We start from the raw sequence: 23112 nt of genomic DNA, 5'->3' as shown, positions 1-23112 counted from the left end.
GAATTGAATTGCATGATTCTGTGGTGGAGCATTGCACGCGGCGGTCTAACCTCCGTCCGCTCCTAGCAGAATCCGCTGAATTCGTTCGAAAAACCTTTGGTATCGGTCTTCAATTTATGTGACTCTGTTTCGGCAGTGTTTGGTGTTTGTTTTAAGTGTAAAAGTTCCGCCGGCCCCGTTGTTTTAACCGTTCACGCCGGTATGGAGGCCGGATGGGCCCGGATGGTCCGCGGTGGAAGCGGGCGGGTGTCGGTTTTTTTGGTATCGGTCAAAATTGTTTTTTGCTAGTTGAGCAAATATTGGTTATATGTCTTCTTTGTACGTGTTGGTCCATGACCAAAAGCGAAGATCCTCGACGGAAGTCGGCAATGGGCGAATGATCCTAGCAGTCGAGCCCAACATTTTTTTTGTGAAACGCATAATTGTTGAATTGATTCTGTGGTGGAGCATTGCACGCGGCGGTTTAACCTCCGTTCGCTCCCGACAGAATCCCTTGTATTCGTCCTCAAAAGTTTGATATCGGTTTCCACTGTGTGGACTTAGTGTTTTTAGTGTTCAGTGCATGTTTTAAAGTGATAATCGTCGTCGGCCCCGTCGTTTTTCCCCGTTCACGCCGGTATGGAGGCCGGATGGACCCGGATGGTCCGTGGTGGAAGCGGGGGGAAGCCGATTTTTTTGGTATCGGTCAGAATCGTTTTTTGCTAGCTGAGCAAATTATTGGTTATTTTTCTTCTTTGGACGTGGTGGTCATTGACCAGAAGCGAAAATCCTCGACGGAAGTCGGCAATGGGCGAATGATCCTAGCAGTCGAGCCCAACATTTTTTTGTGAAACGCATAATTGAATTGAATTGAATGTAAACAAATATTTAGGTCATGTTCTTCAATATTTGCTTTAAACGGCATAATAATATAAGACACAAGCCACAAATTTTAAGACCCTGTAATTAATATTTTTAGGTAATCAGTATGTTGCGGATTGCATTAAATAGAAATCCAGTTGGTTAAATAGTAGAAAATTCTCGGAAAATGCATACAACCAAACAAAATGATTACATAAATAAACAAAATTCTCATTTTTATTTGGGGCTGTGTCTGGCTGTTAGCTCTACAGTTTTTATTGGATCGAGTTTTATCATAAAGAAAATTTCATTAAAAAGATTGTTTCATGCTGGAGGACTAAGGGCAAGTGCAGGGGGATATGGATATCTAAAAGATTGGTTATGGTGGTTGGGACTGGCAACTAGTGAGTGGCTAATGATGATATGAATAGAATAATGTTGCACTCTTAAAAGCTATTCCATAAAGACGTTATTTAAAAGTTTGCTGTTCATTTTTAGTAATTTTTCAATTGCTGATGCATTTTTTGTTAATGCTATAACAGATAAGTGCTAATGGATGCATTTGGTGTTTGGGTTGGAAACTAATGAATTAAGCTGTCCAAAAGTAGTGCCTGCTTTAATCAGAATAATCTTGACTTGGCGTTTTTAAATGACGTCCTTCAATTTAGAATCATTGCTTTAAATGTATAATTGTATGTAACAGTTTGTTATATATTTTTACTATACAAAAATAAATTACTACATACTATTTAATATTAATTTTAGTGGGTGTTGGTGAGTTAGCAAACTTTGCAGCATATGCATTTGCTCCAGCATCATTGGTAACTCCTTTAGGAGCTCTAAGTATTTTGGTATCAGCGGTTCTGGCTTCAAAATATTTGGAAGAAAAACTCACATGCGCGGGGAAGGTATGTCAGTTATTATTTTTTGCACATTGAACAAATTGTAATAATGTTAAATTTTTTTATTTGTTTGTTCATCTGGATAATTCAAAAATTGGGACTTGGATGTACGAAAAATTTTGTCTTTAAATAAATTGTTTGTTATACTGATTCGTACAATGTTTGTCTTCAAAGATATACATATTTTTTGGTTTAAACAGCATTGAAAACTAACTTTTATTTCGTGTCACAAGGACTTATAAATTGCAAAATATATTAAAAATGGTTAGACTTAAGTCTAAACTTTGCCCGGAATAGGACTATGCAACAAAATATAAGGGTTGTTTTTGTAGCACTCCTTATACAGGGTGTGGAGATATTATTCTACATTATAGGTACGACTGGTCTCATAAAAACTGATAAGACTCTTAATGCAGAACAATATGGTTCCCTGTGTGGAACCACATTACCCAAAAAATAATTATATTTTCCAAAACAAGACAGCAGTCCTGTCCACACTGCAAACATTGTCACACAATGGCTCCAAAATGCCAACATTGAAACCTTGGCATGGCCAAGTAACAGTTCTGACATCAACCCGATCGAAGACACATGGGCGGTAATGGTGAAACAGCTGTATCAACGAAATTTTATGCCTCCAAAGAGGGAGAGCTATTGCAAGATATTCAGGAAATATGGGAAGAACTGTGACTTGAAGAGAACTTCTTTTATGACCATGAGTCAAAAACTTGGATGGAGATTGCACAAAATATTAAATTCGTTCCCAGCGTTTCTTCTTGTCTTTAGTTTAGACGTTTTTTAAGTTACGACAACAATGAACGATAAACAATAAAACTGAATAAAATACTGAATTCTCTAATACTCTAAGCATACATTGTTCACAAGGTATCTTCACAAATTTACCAAATAAGATGTCTCTTATTGCTTATAATAATTTCATGTTCAACCAAAGGGTATAGCTGATTAGCACAATAGTTTTTAGTAATAAAAATAGATTTAATATACTTTTCTTGTAGTTGTGAAGTGGCACGCAATGGCAATGCAATAAAAATACGCGATCTTGCACCTTTGGTTAAAACAGTAGACGAAACAGCTAAACTTTGATATCCGCCAGGGAAAAACAATCAAATCTTAAAAATATGCGTATTAATTTTTATTACTCAAAATGTTTGCATAACCTGCATTTAGATCCCATAATGGACGTCCAAAACAAACTTTTTTTGTCAAAATGTGATATGTTGGATTGTGAAATGTTCAAGCTGTATCAGTTTTTTTGTATGAAAGTAGCTGCACGCATATCTCATTTATATATGGCATCCCACCGAGAATTTCGTCAATCTGTTATGCGAAAACTATAAGCAGCAAAAATTTTGAAAATTTGGAATTAAGTGGAAGAAATGTGACTATTATGCAACAAGTGTGGTAAATGGCGTTCAAGTCACTACTTTATTTTTCCGTGGCCAGTATCCGTGGGAAACGAAACTGACGTGGTAAAATAACATTTTGCGCACGCTAAATTGGTGTATAATTGGGAATTTTACAGAAGGGAGTAAAAAAATGTTTAAAGGAGAGAAAAATGTCTTTTAATTTTTTACTCTGCCAACGTAATTTTTTAAATAAAATGCTAAATAGCTCTAAAATTTAAATATAGGATATTATGCGGGGAAATGTGAACGCTGATTCCCACTTTCCGTATATCCGACATCTTGAAAATATTGATTGCCCCCACCAATATTATATTAATTCCAAATTTTCACACCGTGTATAATTAAAAATATTTACAAATCTCAAATTTTTAGCGCATATAATTTGAAAAAGATATTGTCCCATTATAAAAATATTGTATTATTGTAACGTTTTTTTTTACAGACTGGGTGCATTTTATGCATTTTGGGATCGGTTTTGATAGTAGTCAATTCTCCCAAACAGGAAGATTCGCAATCTGTCGATGAACTTATGCAAAGGATTTGGGGCACTGCTTTCCTGAACTATATTTTGGTGGTTTCTAGTTGTTCAGTGATATGTTGTGCACTTATTCCAAAATATGGCAGTCGAAATGTAGTACTTTATGTCACGATATGCTCTGCCTTTGGCAGTTTAACTGTGATGGCGTGCAAAGCCCTAGGATTAACATTGAAAAACCTAGTTTCTGGTGAGTTGTTAAAACTTTTTTGAGACTAGAAGTGATAAAACTGGAAGCAAGTAAAAATTTAGATTATTATAGTTTTACATTTTTTTTAAATTTTAGAGTCGACATCTGGGAATGCAGCGTGGATGTTGATATTTTTACTCCTGTCTATCACAGTATGCATATTAGTGCAAATGAACTATTTAAATAGAGCTCTGGATGTGTTTGATACTAGCTTAGTCACACCTGTTTACTATGTAATTTTTACTCTGCTTGTACTCGTGGCGTCTTCAATTTTGTTTAAAGAGTGGACGACTATGAGCAGGACAAACGTTTTAGGTTTGCTCAGTGGATTTTGCTTAAGTGTGGTGTCATTATTTCTTCTTAGTTATTTTAAAGGACCTAATTGTTATGAACTGGTGAAAAACAGTGCGCGAGTTAATGATTATAATCTGTAGTAATTGTTGTAAATTGTGATATTAGGTGTTGAATTATGTTTATGTTCATTCAAATGTTTAATTGAAAAATATTTGAAAAATTTAGTAATAATGTCAGCTACTGGGTAGTTTTTGCCCTTCAAAGGTATTGCAAAAAGTAATAAGGATCAATATAAAATTTTATTTTGATTTGATATATTTGACGTCCTAAATTATAAATTAGTGTTTTATTTTGGAAAATAGGGATAGTTAGACTTATAAACAAAACGGCTACTGGATAATTTTATGTTCCTAAAAGTTATTGCAAAAAAAGTACCGATTTATCAACAACCGACGCACGAGGAAAGTAGGGATAGTTAGACAGACATTAATAACATCATGTGAAGTTGAAGTGCTTTCTAAAGTTTTACTTTAATTTACGTTGGGATAAAGATCTTGAGATGCGGTTTGCACTTGGTTGTTTTTTTGACTATAACGTGGTATATAAAGAAAGGGACGCTCTTTTAAAAGAGATCTAAACTACTCCTCCCCCCACCCTTCGATCAGCAGATAGTCAAAAGGGCAACCATCTTAGAAAACTTTTTTGTTTTTTTTTTTACTTTAAATATTTTGAATAGTCCTTATGTATTTTACAGTAAAATTTACTGATATAAAATGTCAAATATGTTGTTTGTATTTTTATTGTAAGAATCATAGTTATGGTGTCTTACTAATTATATTTAATTTAAACTTGACAGTTTGATGTTTGACGAGGCGAATTGAATTATATACAGGGTGATTCAAAAGAGAAATTTATAAAATGTAGATAATGCAATTGAATTATCCTGTAATACGAGTATCACGAGTAACGAAGTTTTTACTCGTCTGACGCAGGTAATGTCGTCTTTTTCAGTAAAACAATTGTCTTGAAAACAAGTAAGAGATTTATTTTTGTCTAACATTAAGCAACAAATATTTAACTACCGTACAACGGCCGTAAACGAAAACAAGCAGTAATAATAATTTTATTTCTCTGATTTAGACGTTACGGATGAGTTTTTTATTTACTGCCGTGGTTCACTTACTACGTTAATTTGGTTGGTAAAATTAGCAATTTATAGAAGTCTCATAATATATACAGATTGGCCATTTTTCGTTATGTTATTGCGAATTTTTCCCAATACTATGATCGATTTTCTAGAAACGAAAGATGCCGTTTCCAAAACAATCCTAGCTGGTTTTATTTTCGATACACTGGGAGAATCGGAGAATTTGGCCCTATCAGTTACCTATGGTATTTTAAGTATCCTGTATCGTAATGAGGTAATAAAAACGGAGGACTCAGATTTTTTATAATAGATCTAATTTTTAAAATATTATCCAAAATTTTGTTTTTTTTGTTATATCGTATATTTGGTAAAAATTTGATGACGCTTTTTATATGCTTTTCAAAAATTTATTATTTTGCAATCCACTATTCTGCATGACTTAACAGTCGTTGCATTTATAAATCCTAACACATTAGTTTCATTTTCCTCCTGATTTTCATCGAGCTTTGGCTTACTAAATGATCCAAACTTGAGCAAATTACATTAAATACCATATATAATATATACACACACTTATGTTCTTTATGTTCAAATAATTTATTTGTAGCTATACTAAAGCAACGAACCAAGGAAAAGAATTGTAGTAGAATAACTATTTTTTGACAATGTTAATTACCTAATTTTGTTTTCATGGTTACTGTATAAATTGTTTCAAAAAATTAAATTAGAGTAGGCTGTGGGTTTTTCTTTCATCAGAAACCAATACGGTGTGAACTACAACAATAATATAATCTGGAATATTCTTTTTTAAATGTATTGTAGAATTTTTGGGAAGCAAATCAATAAGCGTAAATATTTTTACTTATCTTATAAAATATGTCTTAAATATCATAAATTGTTGGAGGGCGTATAAAAAGCTCAAAGTTTTAAAAAATATGTGAGGTCTTGTATAAAGTGTATATCAAAATCTGAGTACGCCACTGAATTCTGGATTCCACGTTCTAGTTCAATTATTTAAACAATAATATGTATGAAATTCAAATAGAAAACAAGAATATTTTTTAAATTGTCAAAATGGATGTTCATTTTAAAAATATTTAGGTAAGCTTACTTTTTGAAAAGTGTATAAAAAGCACAATAAAATAGAAAATATTTATATCGGGTGTTCCATTTAGAAAAAAAAACATTAATTTAGCAGGTATCTTAAAAATTACATCTTATTTCGCAAAGAAATCTGAGTACGTCACTGCAGCCTACGTAAAAATATCTACAAGATTGCGTTTTCATCGCCGCATTACGATACAGGCTGTTTAAAATACGAAACAATTTTTTCTACCCTATATCTCAAAAACAATGCAATCTGGATACATTTTCAGCATCTTTCACGAAAATCGAGCACCATAACGCGAAAATCGCATCGCTCTATCTCTAATAATAACTGAGATATAACATAGAAATGGACAAACAGTACAATACAGTACAGTTTTACATGTGCAATCTACCATTTGACATATTTCATATAACGAAAATATTTTTGTCTCAGCCTTTTTGAAATAAACTTATCTTAAAACTTACATTTTGGTACCGAAAATTAGTTCTAGTCCAAATGAAATGGTCTCAGGATAGGAGCTGGACGAACTCTGAAAGAAAAGTAGACAGCTCTTTCTGAAAGAAAACTGTATCGGCATATCAAATAATTGTCACAATCACCATAAGATTAAAAGTATAAAAAGGAAAAAGTACTAGGAAATAAGACTTGCCCCACACGTGTGTGCCTTACCATCAAAATTAATTTTTCCATCTTTATCAGTGTCAGCTAGATCCATAACGTGAGTGAGTTGTTCTTCGGAGACCTCCTCTCCTATCATTTCCATCGCTATTCGCAATTCATCTTTGGTAATGTAACCGTCGCTATCAAGATCGAAAACTTTAAAGGCTGCGGAGAGGTCGTTTTTGGTATCATCCTCTTCGGCATTTGGTTTTAAGCACAAGTCTTGGATTTCCTTAACAAATTTCAAAAAGTCGTTTTCATCAATTATCTCTCTTCCTGAAAAGATTTTCACTATACTAACGCCCAGCAGGTTTCGATTTGATTTAAGACTCGGTTGGTGAGTTTTCCAATAAATTATAGCTTTGATATTAGAAAATTAGATACTCGAGAAACGCAGTTGGGTAATGTGATTGATGGTAGTATAGACTTAAAAATAGTTAAATTTATACTTGGGCAGCAAAACGACTGCACCAAAGGGTGGTCTACCGGAGAAACCTTTCGATCTAAAGAAGCCTTTGGTGAACGCTCTTGATAGCAATTGAAAGGAGGCGTATTTTACTGATCATAAAAAAACACGAGAACTTTAGTTTCGCAAACACAATAAATGGAACAGATTGGACATCATTTCTTGCAATTCCACGAATTTCTTCATGAATGAACAAATAAATCAAGAATGTTACAGAAAGGAAGTATTCAATGACTAGTGCGTTGGTTTGCAATGGAATTATTTATAAGGTTTAATTATATAATTTATGATAATTGAAAAATGCTAACGACAAAATATTAGAACATTTTTTGCTTTTCCTAGAGTTTCGAAATAAAATGTAAGTGCTGTTTACTAGAATTTTTCCCCGTCATTTGTGATTATTAATAATTAACAGGCATCAGTTTTATTACGAGTAAAATAGAGTAGTCTTTATTCACCAGTACCATGAAGGGTAAATATTGTCGGAACTTTCCAGTGACTATAACAGTGTTTAATATAATTAAGAAACTGTCATTGTTCGCGATAAAAGCTCAGACCGTAATGTACCGACTGTAAACAAGACAGAAATATTTCATAAGGATTGTCTCAAAAGGATTGTAAAGTTTCTACAGAGCTTCATGGTATGGGGTTGGTATGTCGTCCGGGGTTGGAAAATTTACACTTTTTTAAAGGCAAATCTAGCAAAAATAGATCTAGGAACCTACCATTAAACTTTTGTCACATCCCTCTAGCAATAGAGGTACTTTTTCACAAAATAAAGCATCGTCTTAGAAATGATTCTTAGCGTTCTTTACAACAACTAGGCTCTAAATTGCAAAAAATATGGGATAGTTGCACCTCTGAATTCTGTGAAAGCCTAGCTGTTATTCGAGCTAAGGGCGACGTTATGCCTTATTAATTTTTCTTTTCGTTTGTTAACCTCTGGTTAGAGTATTTAGTTGTCAGCATTTTTCGATTATCAAACAAATAAATTAAATAGTAATCAACATAACATACCTTAAAAACAATTTAATGCGCGATAAAAAAATGGTACTTTTATAATTACAATTAAAAAAAAAATAACTAAAAGAATTGCGGTAAACCTGCAAAGTAATAATTGAGTCCCCTGGTAGAATTATTGCGATTTATTTGATTGCTTGGCACTACACCGTTCTATGTCACGTACAAATACAATACCTGAATGGCTGGCATTTCTTATAATTTGTTCCGCTTTATCGTCTTTCATTTCAATGCCTAAATTATTCATCATTATTTTAAATTCGCTGGTTGTCACGTTTCCATCCTGATTTCTGTCTAACAATTCAAATGCTGTTCGTAAATCTGAGAACAGAGAAAATATTGTAATTAGCAGTTATCAAAGGGGGGTTGACGGTAGGTAAATAGTAAAATACGGTTGATATATAGCTAATAGATATATAAAAGACCGGCACATTCAACATTTCACTTGCAAAGGGAAGCAAGATCAGTCGCATATAGATTACTTCAAGACCAAACAATTGGTGGACATAGCAACACCCATGATAACGTTTACAGAGAGATAAAGGCAGACGAAGTTCTAGGCCTATACGTACTGATTTGTTAAACTTACAGATTTCAAATCCCAACCAGAGAAGACTAGAAAAATGGCAAACTAATAATAGTAATAGTTGAAGCTGCAATATATGAACTTAGGAAGAAAATAATAATTTAAATTTAAATGGCAAAGCTAGCAACAGTATTTCAAACTATAAAATCTATGCCATGCAGCAACATAACATCGAAGTTAGTTTTGGACTGTCTCAAAGCATTAGGCGAGATAGAAAATCCGAATAAAGTGATATCATGGGTACGAGGGAACGACGTAGCTCGCAAAGGTTCGTCAAGGCGCATGATTGCACCGGAGTTCTTTTGTGGGTGGCCCACTCACTCATCAAAAAATGGATAAAAAGAGAATCCTGGCAATGGTGGAGAGATATGAAAGGACAACGACAGACGAAGGTGTTCTTAGAAGTCCAATTGCTAAATTGGCCGGCTTAAGAGGCATCTAAGCCTAGTGGAAGTGGAAGGTAACAGGCAACACTGTCTAAGAATAATATTTCAAGATACTACTAAAAGCATTCACTGTAGTTACTTTCGAAAAATTGATGAACGAATTTAGCTATTTATGTTTAAGGTTTTCGCATATCATAAAGGGCGCGTTATGCTTAATGTACAAAATTGTCCGAAATTTGCGACTTGGTGTGGAGACAAAAGTGTTTTTTCTTGATTTAGCCGATTTCATTTTTGGATTCGGTGGAGGAAAGTTCATGATAGATTCCATCGGGCTCCTATACTTAGCTTCTATAGTTTCTAAATCCTGAATATTTTGAAACTTTTGAAGTATTATTTGCAACGTGTTGGTTTAGTTGCTATTTTTGGTCAGGAAGCAGAATAATTTCAAAATTAATATTGCGAAATTATTTATGAACGGTTGAAGAATTATTTCAACACCGATTGACTGTAGCTTTCCATATGCTTATTTTCATTAGTTTTCCAAACTTCAAAGTGATGGCTGCTTAGCACTGATTTTGACATTTCTTGAAATATGTTGTTGATGATGTCAAAGAAGTTAAGGGACTCTACAAAGGAATTATTTTAAACATTGTGAAGGAAATCCAGAGGAATTCCAACTAATTACAGATGAATTCCTAAAATTTCCTGAGGAATTGCAAGGAATTTAAAGCATAAAAGGAATTACATTTGGAAGATCGTTCGATTTGCAGATCTCAGACTTTCCAGTTATGCAGTACAAAATTTTGAATTATTATTATTTTTATTGTTATAATTTAAGAATTTGACAACTGATTAATCGCATATAAGGTGAGTAAAAATTGTTTATTATATGTTCTTCAATATTTTTTTGCATTAAACGACACACTAAGAATTTTTCAAAGAAGCATCCACAGGCTCTGTTATACTTTTTATAAAAATTCTGGATTCCTCCTGCGCCGGTTTTTGCTGAGTCGAACTTGCTGGCGTTTCGCCATTCATCCTGGCTTCTTCAGAGCTTGACTGAAACTGGCTCGCACTTTACTCTTTTCATATTGTTTGAGGGGGGCGGAGCTAAACACAATCTCTGATTCCCATATTGCTCACAGGAAGAGACCTGAGTCGCGGTTAAGATTGCAATCTAACATGCTCTTAAATTTCTATAGACTCTCGGATTTTTCGTTGGTAGAAGAATTGATCACATGTAAGAATTTTAGTTTTATTGAATACAATTTTATGTCCGGTTTTGTAATTGTGTTCGGCAACAGCTGATGAGTTTATTCGTCTAGTCTTAATGCTTTTTTATGTTCTTTGAGCCTAGTTGATATTTTTCGTCCCGTCTCTCCAATGTATTCTTTGCCGTGCATGCATGGAAGGCTGTAAACCTAAAAGAATATAAAAGAATCCCTCTTTAGTAGAGTTTCTATTCCTGAAACTCTCACCATCATTTCAGATATATTAAAATCCGACAATCTGGAACCAAACCTTTTTGAAAAATTATGGAAACGCTACGTCGATGATACTTTTCTTATTTGGCCTCATGGTGAGGAATCCCTAGTAGATTTTCTTAGACATTTAAACTCTATTCACCCTAACATACTTTTTACCATTGAAATAGATATTCTTAGATTCTTAGATATTCTTATCAATCGAAAATCAGACGTAACATTGGGTCATTGTGTTTACTGAAAACCTACGCACACAGACCGATACCTTAATGTATTGTCACATCACCATCCGGCCCAAAAATCATCGGTTATCAACTCTCTTGTTTACAGAGCCGTAAAACTATCTCAGCCCGATTGATTGAACCCAGAATTAAAAGAACTTACCTCTGCTCTTCTCTCTAATAATTTCCACATTAAAGATACACTTCACCACAACCTTCCAACAGCAATAAAACCGAAAGCAATTCAACACTTGTCACTGCTGTCATTATATTCAAAACATCACTGACCACATATCAAAAGTTCTAAAGAAATATAACGTCAAAACCAGATTTACCACTTGTCCAAAAATCTCTGAAGATCTTCGATACGTCAAAGACAAAATTCCATTTGAGATGCCAGGGGTTTACACCATTCCATGCATATGCGGCAACGAATATATTGGGGAGACCGGACGAAAAATCAACTAGGCACAAAGAACATGAAAGAGCATTAAGACTAAGACAAATAAACTCATCAGCAGTTGCCGAACACAATCACGAAACCGGGCAGTGTTTATGCCCCTCATTTAGCTCCGTCCCTCTCAAACAATATAAAAGCAGGTACAGAGTAAAATGCGAGCCAGTTTCAGTCAAGCTCTGAAGAAGCCAACTGGACGATTGGCGAAACGTTAGCTAGTTCGACTCAGCAAAAACCGACGCAGTAGGAATCCAGAAGTTTTATAAAAATGACACACTAAGAATGTAAGAATGCATGAATGTAAGGATGTTACTGTGTTTTACGATATAACTGCAAAATAAAGAACTATTTTTTCATTATTAAAGTTTTTTTTACCCCGAAATCCGATTCATTTCAACCAGCGATGTGACGCTAAAAATTTTGAGTTATGTGAAAGAGTAATTTGATTTGATAGTTGCACAATTGTGTGGACTACGATCTCATAAGTCTAAAATTTTTGGTACGCGATATTCTATATATTTTAAAAATAACACCTTGCCGATTTATTTATAAACTTATGGGTTATTTTTAATTGCGGACGGATATGAGTTAAAAAGCGTTAACAGCTGTTCGTTGAACCAAAATTAATAGTGCATTATAAAATCCCGAAACGGCAAGCACATGCGGTAATGCTTTATTAATAGTTTTTTGGGTATTTTTTAAACATTTCAAATATATAAATTCAGAATGTAAATTAATTTGCGTAAGGGAAAAACATAATAATAAAGCTATAAACAGTAATTCATTACAGAAAATAACACACAACATGGTCACCTAATTTAACACCATCAAGCGAGAGCATTAAATACATACCTTTCAATTCTTTTTCCGAAAAATCTTTCTTGATCGAGGAGCTCTGAAAACCAAAACAAATAATGCTTATTGTATTGATACTATTAGTATTTTACCCATTAACATAAACATTCCATGTTACTGGTACATTGAGTTTTATCTGTAAGTAAGTAAACAGCGGCGAAAGATGTAAGCTGTAAGCCTACAAGATCACAGACGCAAGTGCTGTTAGAAACCTTAGGGGTATTCGTTAACTATCGTATGCGTGAACTATCGTTTATTACTCTTAGATTTTCATAAGAAAACTGTACCACGTATTCCTATGCCAAAAAATTGTCATAAATACAATTTGTTGCTATTTCAAGGCGCTTTGAAATTTGTTTGTGATTAACAGACTCCCAGGCCAGTTTCTGATGAAATTTTTGGTCCTGATTGACCTCTAAGTGTCAGATCTTCATTAAAAAAAATCGGTTTTAAAACTAGGGCTATATAAAAACGTGGTAGGTTATTGATTTGTATTGTAGAAGGTCTTTAATGGTCACAGCAAACAATGTGCTTATGAACAGATTAAATGAATTATCTTTAAAAATAAAAAAAATCAGCACATTAAACTATTTAGCTAATCACTGCAATAAAAAGGGAAATTTCTCGGCTAAAAGTATTATTGGAAAAGTATGTAGTATATATTGTGTTTTTTTTTTATTTAAAAAAATAGTTCCACAGGCCATTATTACTAACCACATAGCAAAAGTTCTTAACAAATATAATGTTAAATCCAGATTTTCCACTTTTCCAAAAATGTCTCAACATCTTCAATCAATCAATGCATACGCCGTACAGAATATATTGGAGAATTGGGACCAAAAACATTAACTCAATTCTTCTACCAAAGGGAAGTCCGAAAATACATATAAATCTCTAAACAACCAAACAAGCTTAACCGCGACCCAGGCTTTACCTTCCACCAATATGGAAATCAGTCATTCTAGACAATGATTATATCTACCCTTTAACTTCCCCTCCCTCAAACGGTATAGGTACAGGTACAGAGTAAAATACAAAGCAGTTTCACTTGAGCTCTGAAGAAGCCAAGCGTTAGCAAGTTCTAATTATCAATAACCAACGCAGAAGAAATCCAGAAATTTTGTAAATAGAATTCGGTCCAGTCATTTTTTTTATCGGTAACAAAATTACCCTCGAGGTATTGCTGAACTGAAGTAAAACAATGAGCGAGCAGGTATTCTTTCATCACTCTTTTAAGTTTCTTATTAGAAGCAATTTTAGCAGTGGCAGAGTGTAATTTGCTCCTAAAATTATAATAGTGATTCCTATTTGAATTGAATTGAATTATTGCAAAATAAACAAAACGGGCACACAAAACACAAAATGAGCACTATAATGCGCACCACACTACGGCCTTTTGAAATTTAAAAATGATCTGTGCTCCAGTACTGTGTCTCTACAATGGAAGGGCATAAACAGTTTTTGAGTGTCGTACTGCAAAATAACACATTTTAGAGCTTTTAAAGTTTACATAAGATGGAAGTCTTATTAAAACTATCAGACTCGATAAAGCTTTAGAGATTTTATCCGTATGCTGTGACCACAACAATTTTGTTTACTATTTATTACCGCTAATTTCCATTTAATAGTTTCCATTTCAAAGTTCGGATTTAAAAGAATATTATTGGCACTAAACTATTTTTCAGCAAGATCTAAAGGATTTGAAATATCAAAGGTGCAATGCTGCCGGTAGAGGTAATAAATGTGTCATCTGCAGACTGGGAACCTTTGACAGAAATGAAATGACTCAAGCAATTTACGTATATGACAAACAATAGCGGAGCCTTGCGGTACTCCGTATTTCAGTTCTCTAGCATTTGAAAATTCATTATTAACAAAAATCGTTGAGTGTTCTTATAGGTCCTTATGTCTTCGATCGCACCCGGCAAGGCCTTTAATAGTGCTTTTGTCGTAGAATATTTACTCGTAAAACCAAACCCGTCCTGACTCAACAAATTATGTTTGCTGTTGCTGCTACTCACGAGTAAAATTTTGTATTTTGTGTATCTAATTGTTTTTTTGTGCCAAAGTTTTGAACAGTTCTGAACTGGTTCTCATTTGAATTTTTTTTTCAAATTTGCAAATGAAAATTATTATTACTTTTGATATTATAAAGAGTGCGGCTAGATAGATATATTAGATAACAGGAGAAAATATTTTTTATAATATTTTCATTTTTTTCCTAATAAGTTGGTGACGTCGCATTCAAAAAGCATATGCAAAAATATGTAGGGGGTTCTATTTAAAAAAGGCATAGATTAGTATTGCCACACTGTTTGCGAAACACCCTGAACAATTGAATTTATCTTTAAAATATATGTATTTAGATTTTAGGCAACACTTGCTAAAAGAATTTTTCAAAATTGTGCTAAATAAAGGATATCTTCTAGTTTGTCACGTTATTGCGCCATCCTGTATTTACTTCTAAAATTTTTAGACGCAACGTACCAAGACCAAAAATTGTTGCCAACAACAAAAAAAATAAACGTGAGAAGGTCATTTTCGCTATTAAATTTAGACGTTCATTCATCACTAAACTTTTTTTAGATTCGGTCGAACTAATCTGATGAATGGGCTTGTCTGTTGCTGCGATCAAATCAGTCGCTGATGTCTTAAAGAGCTCTACTACATAAAAAAATACGACTTACCCTGCGTCTTCCCAAAAACGGTTTAGCCATCATCCGTGAACTCACTTTGATGATAAACGAGCCGCCTTGATGACAGAACTGAGGTTTACGAACATGTACTCATTGCGAATTCCTGATGCATCTTAACCCGCTATGCCATAGAAATAAATGTACTTCTCTCTGCCAAACTAATAAAATTTCGTCGTCGACAAATCACAAATGTAGCCCGCGATGCCCGGCCGAGTACACCTAATAGACCTGAAAATTGTTTGTAAAATTCCTGAAAGTGCTTTACCGAAAAACAAATCAACGTTGGAGTGAACATGACGCGTCGTCATATTTTATTATCGTTTAGCTCGTAAGTTGAAGGCTTGAAGCCAAACATATTGTTGTTTTCCATGTAACAATAATATACTCGTGGACAAAATTACCAAATATTTTTAATATATAATTATATATATAATTTTTTGGTTTTACGGGCAGAACTAAGAAAATTTTGCTTGTGGGTACTTCCTATAACTGCATTACTAATTTAATTTGTTCTTACAATAATGCATCTTTAAGGGTTAGTTTAGGTCAGAAGGGTATAGTCAACACCATTTTAAAGAGACAAAAAAGCGAATTTTTTTGGATAAAAAAATACTGTATATCTCAAAGCGGTTTGTATAAAACATTTGTTAACTACAACAATGGATTTTATTTCAAAATATCTATCTATAGTATTTTTTACCTTTTTTACACTGTGTTCGAAATATGGCACCACTCCTAAAAGCGCTCAATTTTTATTTCCCTCCGTATCAGCGGAACGACACACATATTTTTGTTTGCATTGCAACATTAAAAGTTACACTAAAAATTGACACATAGTCGCAAAAACCCCAAATCTATCTCTGCCGGTTACCGAGAAACGCTATAGTTATAAGCAATTTAGGACCCAGTGTACACTCTACAGGGTGTCCCAAATAGGGGTCTCTTCCCTATTATCCCAGAAACGACGGACGATAGAAAAAAAATAGAAAAATTGCAAAAATTCATTTAGATATCTTAATTTTTAATTACTCAAATATACAGGGTGTTCAGTCCATATGTGGTAATTACCAGTCTACTTATTTTAAATAGTATATTATTTCTTTTTTGTCTTCCCCTAAATTTTAAATATATTTCATGTATATTGCCCCATGTCCCACATCTTCAGCGATACAATATAAGTTATCTGCGTTCTCTACAGCACTGCTTTGATTTAAAAATTGAACTTGTCCCTAACTCTATTTTTTAGATCTTCAGTATCATGGCCAACTAATACTGCAATGACTGTGTAACCGTCATATGAATGCATTATTACTCAATGGTGAATTATTCCGAAAACTATAAATTTCCACCAAGTCGCCTTAATTTTTAATGTTAAGTGCGACAAAATTATAAAATATTATAAAAAATTGACTTTTTAGGTTTCAATTTTTGTACTTCATTTTTGCTCACCCTGTATATAGGCTGTTACAAGGAGTCCATCCATAATTAAGTAATTAAGGCATCCTTATTGGAAAAAATTGTTAATTATTTTATTGCCTGCAAAAGTGATTTTTGGTATAAAATTCAAGATTTGTCGACTTGAATATATCTAGAATTTCCTGCAGAATTAAAAAATGCAAACTCGTATTTATTAAGCTTTTTTTTTTTTCGTTCGTAGCTTCCGAGTTAATTGGGCCTTATTGGAGACACCCTGTGTACTATACACTTATAATACACTGTGTCCAATAAAAGGCCGGGATATCATACGAATATCGGAAACCATACAGGGTCTGCACGCAAGTTAATTCGAGCCTGGATCGTTTCTGAGAAATTCGAGAAAATATAAAAAACTGGATTTTCTACTTTTGTCTGTAAAGATCGAAATACGCCAAAGATGATCTTGGTGTTGGTAAAATATTAGAACATTTTTTTTAAGTGTAATATGATGACATGACGGGAAAAGCATTTTTTTTTTGTTTTCGGGATACACCATAGATTTTCTTAAAGTCGTCATAATGAATATTTGTATGTGTATGTACCAGGGCAGCGTCAAAATTTTCCGGCCTGAATATGAAAGAAACAAAGTAGAGTAACAATTTTTTATTATTTTTCAATATAATCCCCCTTTACTTCAATGCACTTATTACATCTCTTTATTAACAACTCAATCCCTTTAAAAAATATTCTTTTGGTATGTCTGCAAATGAGCTAAAACAGCCTCTTTTAACTCAACTTTGCCGTTAAACTGCCGTCCACGTAAGGCCTTTTTCAAATATCCAAACAAATAATAATAATAAATAATAATCTGGACTATCTGTTGGAACCCACACTCTAAAATGGCAGCTTGCGCAACACCAGCAGTATGGACAGGTACAAACGACGCACGCCTCTGGTCAGTTTTCCATTGATTCGTTTTTCTATAGAGGGTCATAATAGAGAACCATAGTTTCATCTCCCGTCACAATAGTTTCTATCACAGGCTTCGGTTCCGACTCAAGGAGTCCCAAAAAAGACCGCGCACACTCGATACGACGGTGTTGTTTTTGAATAGCCGAAAGGTTTTTATGAACCCATCTTGCACTAACCTTATGCATACCTAAATGATCATGCAGGATTCGACGAACACTTGTATCAGCAAGCTTAGTAATTTCTGAGATTTTCTTGAGCTTTAAACGTCGATCACTCAATACCACCTCCTCCGCAATCGCAAAAATATCTTCCGTTATGACTTCCACTGGTCGACCAGTTCTTGAATCATCTTCAAGGGACTCCTGCCCCATTTGAAAACGTTTTGCCCATTCTTTCACTACAAAATACGAGGGAGAACTTTAGCCGTACACACCATCCACCATCCAGCCTTTCTTTTATAATTTTAGGTGCTAACCCTTCTTTTATCAAAAACTTTATGACTGCTCTATACTCAATAAAAAACTATTTGACGCAAGACTTCAATTTTTTTTTCGCAGACTACTAAGATACATATTTAAAAGAAGACAAAGTTTTATCGTGATACTGGAGCTGCATCTATGTTAGGCCGGGAAATTTTGGCGCTAACCTCGTATGTATCACATGATGCATTTATTATACTGTTGTGGACCGCAATTAAGTTTATGGTAGGCCAAAAGACATTTGTAAACCAAACGTTTTGACAGTCCATTGAACGTATACCAGCCTCATTTGTTCGAACAAATGGTCATTATTTTATAAGTATACTTAACATAGTTTAACTGTGAAGGTTAACACATTGTTAAGTACATCTGATGCGATGATTCGAAATGCTTTTAAAACCAGCTGACGTAATTCTTTCTAGATAAAAGTTAAGAGGAGTTAGATCTGAGCGGGGCCCTCATTTTGTTGAAACCAATTATTGTTGACCTCCGCCAGCTGTAAGTTAGTATCTCGTATACACGGGATTTTGTATTGTCCAATAATGAGCATTTTTAATGTGTTTTCGTTGTCTTGGCATTTTGGGAAAAGTCCCTAACGGTACATTATTTTCAGTTCCCTTATTGCATGGTTTTTGAATTTTTGAAATGTTTAATGAGAGCCATCTTGCCCTACTATAAAAAAAATCAGATTTTGTTTTGAAATTTTTCGGATGTTTGTTTAGAGCGATAGTGGCCTACTATAAACTTAATTTTGGTTTTGTGATCCTAAGAATGTTAATAAAAGCATCGTGTGATGCATAATTTTTACACATGTTTCATGCTCTAAGAAATAATGAAAATATTCAATATAGAATAGACTAGAAGCGCATTTATTTTTAACTTGGCGAAGGTCAGCGTAGCAGTTTGCTTAACCAAGCTACAAGACGAAACTTGATGAATATAAATTAAATGAGTTACAAATATTCCAGTAATAATAATGCAACGTGCAATGCAATGTTTAGATCAATGCGTATTTAGTCATTTTAAATCCTTTATCTTGTGACTCACATGGTTCCTTGGTTTAAGGTTAAAAATAAAGCGAAAATAAGCATTCTGAATTCTTTGCAATTTTTATTTAGACTGCCAACTACCATTTAAAAATTATGCGTAATTGCAATGTGAGAGAACGAGAGATTCACTCAAATGTCTTTTTAAAGATATACTCAAAATATCTTCACTCTTATATAAGTTTCTTGGAGAAATTATTTCTCTTTGAACCATTTTAGAAATTTAGTTTTAAATGTAAAAACTATCGAAAGAAGGTAGTCGTTTGATTATAAAAACCGTAATAATGAAGTTTGCAGATTCGAGCCGATGGTTTAAAGCGTCGAATGCTTTGCTGTAATCAAGTTATCAAGATAACGCCATTAAGAAAGGACGGAAGGTCGTAGCGTGTCGCTTACGGAACCACGATTGATACTCGGGAAACAACTTGGTGACTACTGACCGTAAACTGATTGGTTACAACTCAGATATTGTGCATATGTTAGCTCTCTGTGGTAAAACTATAGATTAATTAAAAATGTGTGTTCGGAGCGCGACAATAACAGCACAGCATAGTTTAATCATTTTTAGCGACAAGCCATCAGTTGACTTTACATGTTTAAGTGCTTCCACAGTATCGGCGTTCCTGATCTGTTACAACAAAAATGTATTTGCAGATATGCAATTATTTTGATAAAAACGTATTGTATTTTATTCTACGTGTTTATGCAATGTGGGCTTACTTAATTAGTTTGGAATTTTGTTACCAAGGTGATTTCAGGGGAATAACACGAGCGCTCTTAAGTATATATCAAAAAGCGATAAAAATATTTTGTTCAGTAAGCTGATTTATTAACTGTAGGAGCAACAAAAATGAAAACCTAATTCATATTTTTGAAGTCGATGTTAAAATACACAAGGTTAAAATTTTTAAAATTTCGGTATTAATATTTTTGGTAGTTTTTCAGGCAACTAGTGTCCTACCATCTGATGACTTATATCATGGTGCGCAACGGCGCATTTCGATTTTTCCATACAATAGTAGAAAATTCTCAGACACCATTCACTTTGCGGTATGGTATGGTTTTCGATATTCCATGAACTCTGGCGCGTTCATTTAATTGGTTACATACCTGTGCAAAACAACTATCAAGGATTTACGGCACTAGTCTGCACTGCTATAATGTAAAGGATCGAGATAAAAATTACCTTGTAAAGATCACGCCTAGTGTGTAGACACTCGAAAACTAAAGTTTATGTTTGATTTTGCAATATTTTTACACCACGGATAACAAATAATTTAATAGATAACCGTCTAGTTATTTGTGATCCGATTAAGCTGTCGTGATATATTACCATTCCGTACCCTCGTAATTTACAATCGCACAATAAAATAATCAACGCCAGGGCTGTTACCAGTGATGTTTTTTAAAAAAATATTTTGTTTACTAAACTCGGTTTAGCTTTATAACGTCTATAAAATATTTAAAAGAACGAATTTGGTTAGATTTTCTGGTAAAATTTGTTGTGTTGTCATCAACGAAATTTTTGTGTAATATGTTTTGAGTAAAACAATTCCTTTACGTCCAATGATATTTCTTAAAAGGAGTTCGTAAATTTATTTAGAGTATTCCCCAAATTATCAAAAAGTATTATACAAATATATAATGCATGCATTTTCTAAAAATATTAACTTTACATTTTGAATAGGAAGAAATGTGACAATTTACACCAAACTATTATTGTAGCGGATGTTTCAGAAAGCGCAACGAGGTAGGGAGTAAACGGAGGGTCATAGATATTAAAAACAAAAAGTAAATCGGAAAAGAAAAAATGCTGGAAATTATTTTCGAGTTCCTGAAATTGACACCAGGAACTGTAATTGTTATCTGGAATGTTAAATCTCGGTTTCGACAAAAATTTCTAATAATAACTATAATAAAAGTCAAGCCTATTTTAAAGCTGAGACAAATTCAGTGTATTTTGCTTAATACTGTTTGCTCTATCTCTGCAAGAGACTTAGGGGTTTTCAAACATTTTATTAAATAAATGTCCTGATATTTCTGTTTTGACATGCTTAAGCCGATTTCAAATATTTGGTATGATCACTTATTTTTACATTAAAACTTAGGTTTAATCACTACCTCGAATAAAATATAATTAATTTCTTATTACCAAAGTTGCCATGGAAATAAATGTTGTTTTTATTTTACCAAACGCTAAGCATCTTTCAAATCTGATTGTCAAATTTTCCTTCTTTTTAGGAACGAAGAAAATGTTGATTATGTCGATACACATTTCAACACTTATACTGATTCATTATTAATAAAATTGATTAACTAGTTCTGGTTAGTTGACTAAAGCTAATTATTAATGAAAGAATAACAGGAAGGTATCGTAAAAAAGTAATAAATATAAATAATAATGTTTTATTTTCATTTTAAATATCATTTGGCCTCTTCAATAATTAATTAGCGTTTTGTGTTTTCAAATATGGGTAATTTTTTTGAGAATCGAATTTTTTTATTTACATTTTAGATTAGGATAAAGATATTGAGATGTAGTTTTCACTGGGTCTTCGGAGCCTTATCTAATGGCAAAAAATTATATCTTTGCATTGATACCTTTTCCAGAAATTTATTAGATTGTTGCGATTATGTCACTAAACGACGCCTGGTGGCAAGGCAAGCAATCACAATCGCGTCACTCCTAGCATGATAGATAGCATTGGAAATAATCATTTTTGAGGATATCACTTCTCATCTGATTTTCTGTTAAGAGAATGTTATTGTCTTAATTCTCGCGTACACATCTCCGAATTCTTCAATAGTACAAACTGTTTTAAAGATTTCACGCCCGATATTAAAGACTGCGATTCTCTTCATAAATTTAATAGGCTTTGAAGATGTATTATCCAAATTTTGATCTCTGTATCATGATATTAGCTGTTAGTTTCCATTTTGGTTAATAAATTTCAATGTTTATCTGAAATGTTATGCTGCAAATTTGTAACTTTATATTTCTTTTGTTAGCATAATGCTATATAAAGGTGTTATTATTAATTTCTATGCAAATAATGAGTCTATAACGAATTTCACTGTATTGTCTAGTAGTTACGTATATACAAAATCGAAATGTTTAGAAACCACCAAATACTTATATTTCACATTATTTTAAGTGCTGTGGTGCCAAAAATACGTAATTATCAAGAAACTACGAATGATAACCAAGCCATTGATGAAGTAGAAGCAATGAGCTATGGAAAAAGATGTACTGCAGAAAAGAATAATACCAGCATAAAAGTTTATAACTAATTTAATGAATTAAAAAAATTAAAAATATTACTTACGTTATAATATAAAGATTTATATGATTCTATATGCATATGCAGTTTTGTGTTGCTATTTGTATTTTCATCTAAATTAACGATATAAATGAAAGTATATTCTATCAGTAATAACATGATATTTCTCCAGATATTCGGGGACGTCTCATTAACACAATTTTTTATTAAATTTATATAACATTAGCGTTAAAAGAGGGAGAAGAATTTTTTTGTTGCCTAGTTTAAGTTTAAGAGCATGCGCATGGGAGTCATCACATCGTAGGTCTGCTTTCCTCAGCTCACGACGTGTCACGAACAGATACGTTTTTTATAATGAATGCTATAATGAACTTTTGAAAACTAACTTTTTTTGTAACTTCCTTAAGCAAAATTATTTGAAGCCATGTCATTTTCAGTTTCCTAGTTTATATTATATTATATTGATTCCTTAATTTTATTTAGTTCAATGTGCATCTATAACGCTATTCTGAGAAAGGTTTAAGATTTAAGATATCAGATTTGTGAGAGTTAGCAATCAGATTGTCCATCACCGCGACCCACAGGATCCATTATGACCCTCGCCATAGCGAGCAAATTCGTTTCTCTGACCTGAGTTCGCA

General features: G+C 33.3%; 3 protein-coding genes across 8 annotated transcripts in view; 2 read left to right on the top strand and 1 right to left on the bottom strand.

Annotated features, from left to right (window-relative positions):
- Positions 1–413: 413 nt before the first annotated feature.
- LOC132704042 (magnesium transporter NIPA2) lies at positions 414–5062 on the top strand. Its single transcript, XM_060673671.1, has 4 exons — positions 414–1244; positions 1606–1748; positions 3612–3894; positions 3991–5062. Exons 1-4 carry the CDS (start codon positions 1028–1030, stop codon positions 4326–4328), a joined length of 981 nt encoding a protein of 326 aa, XP_060529654.1. The 5' UTR covers positions 414–1027; the 3' UTR covers positions 4329–5062.
- Positions 5063–5207: 145 nt separating this feature from the next.
- LOC132704044 (calcium-binding protein E63-1) lies at positions 5208–20446 on the bottom strand. 6 transcript variants are annotated; one of them, XM_060673678.1, is made up of 6 exons: positions 20377–20446; positions 15269–15505; positions 12579–12621; positions 8770–8913; positions 7116–7382; positions 5208–7011 (listed from the first exon to the last, which is right to left on the bottom strand). In XM_060673678.1, the coding sequence occupies exons 2-6, from the start codon at positions 15299–15301 to the stop codon at positions 6953–6955; spliced, it is 546 nt and encodes a 181-aa protein (XP_060529661.1). In that variant the 5' UTR covers positions 15302–15505; positions 20377–20446; the 3' UTR covers positions 5208–6952. The 6 variants fall into 6 exon arrangements, with proteins under 6 accessions (XP_060529661.1, XP_060529660.1, XP_060529665.1 ...); XM_060673677.1 differs by having other exon boundaries at positions 20301–20399; XM_060673682.1 differs by having other exon boundaries at positions 5208–6975; positions 20301–20399.
- LOC132704043 (CD63 antigen-like) overlaps positions 15583–23112 on the top strand; it is a 29104-nt gene continuing 21574 nt past the window's right edge. Inside the window, exon 1 of the mRNA XM_060673676.1 lies at positions 15583–15605. The gene's annotated coding sequence lies outside the window, so the exon portion shown is untranslated. The remainder of the gene's footprint in view (positions 15606–23112) is intronic.

The sequence above is a fragment of the Cylas formicarius genome, unplaced genomic scaffold (genome assembly GCF_029955315.1).
Source record: "Cylas formicarius isolate icCylForm1 unplaced genomic scaffold, icCylForm1.1 PGA_scaffold_6__28_contigs__length_40554024, whole genome shotgun sequence".
Taxonomy (NCBI): Eukaryota; Metazoa; Arthropoda; class Insecta; order Coleoptera; family Brentidae; genus Cylas; species Cylas formicarius.
Note: the sequence above shows the minus strand (reverse complement) of the source record. Positions and strands in the feature narration are given on the sequence as shown.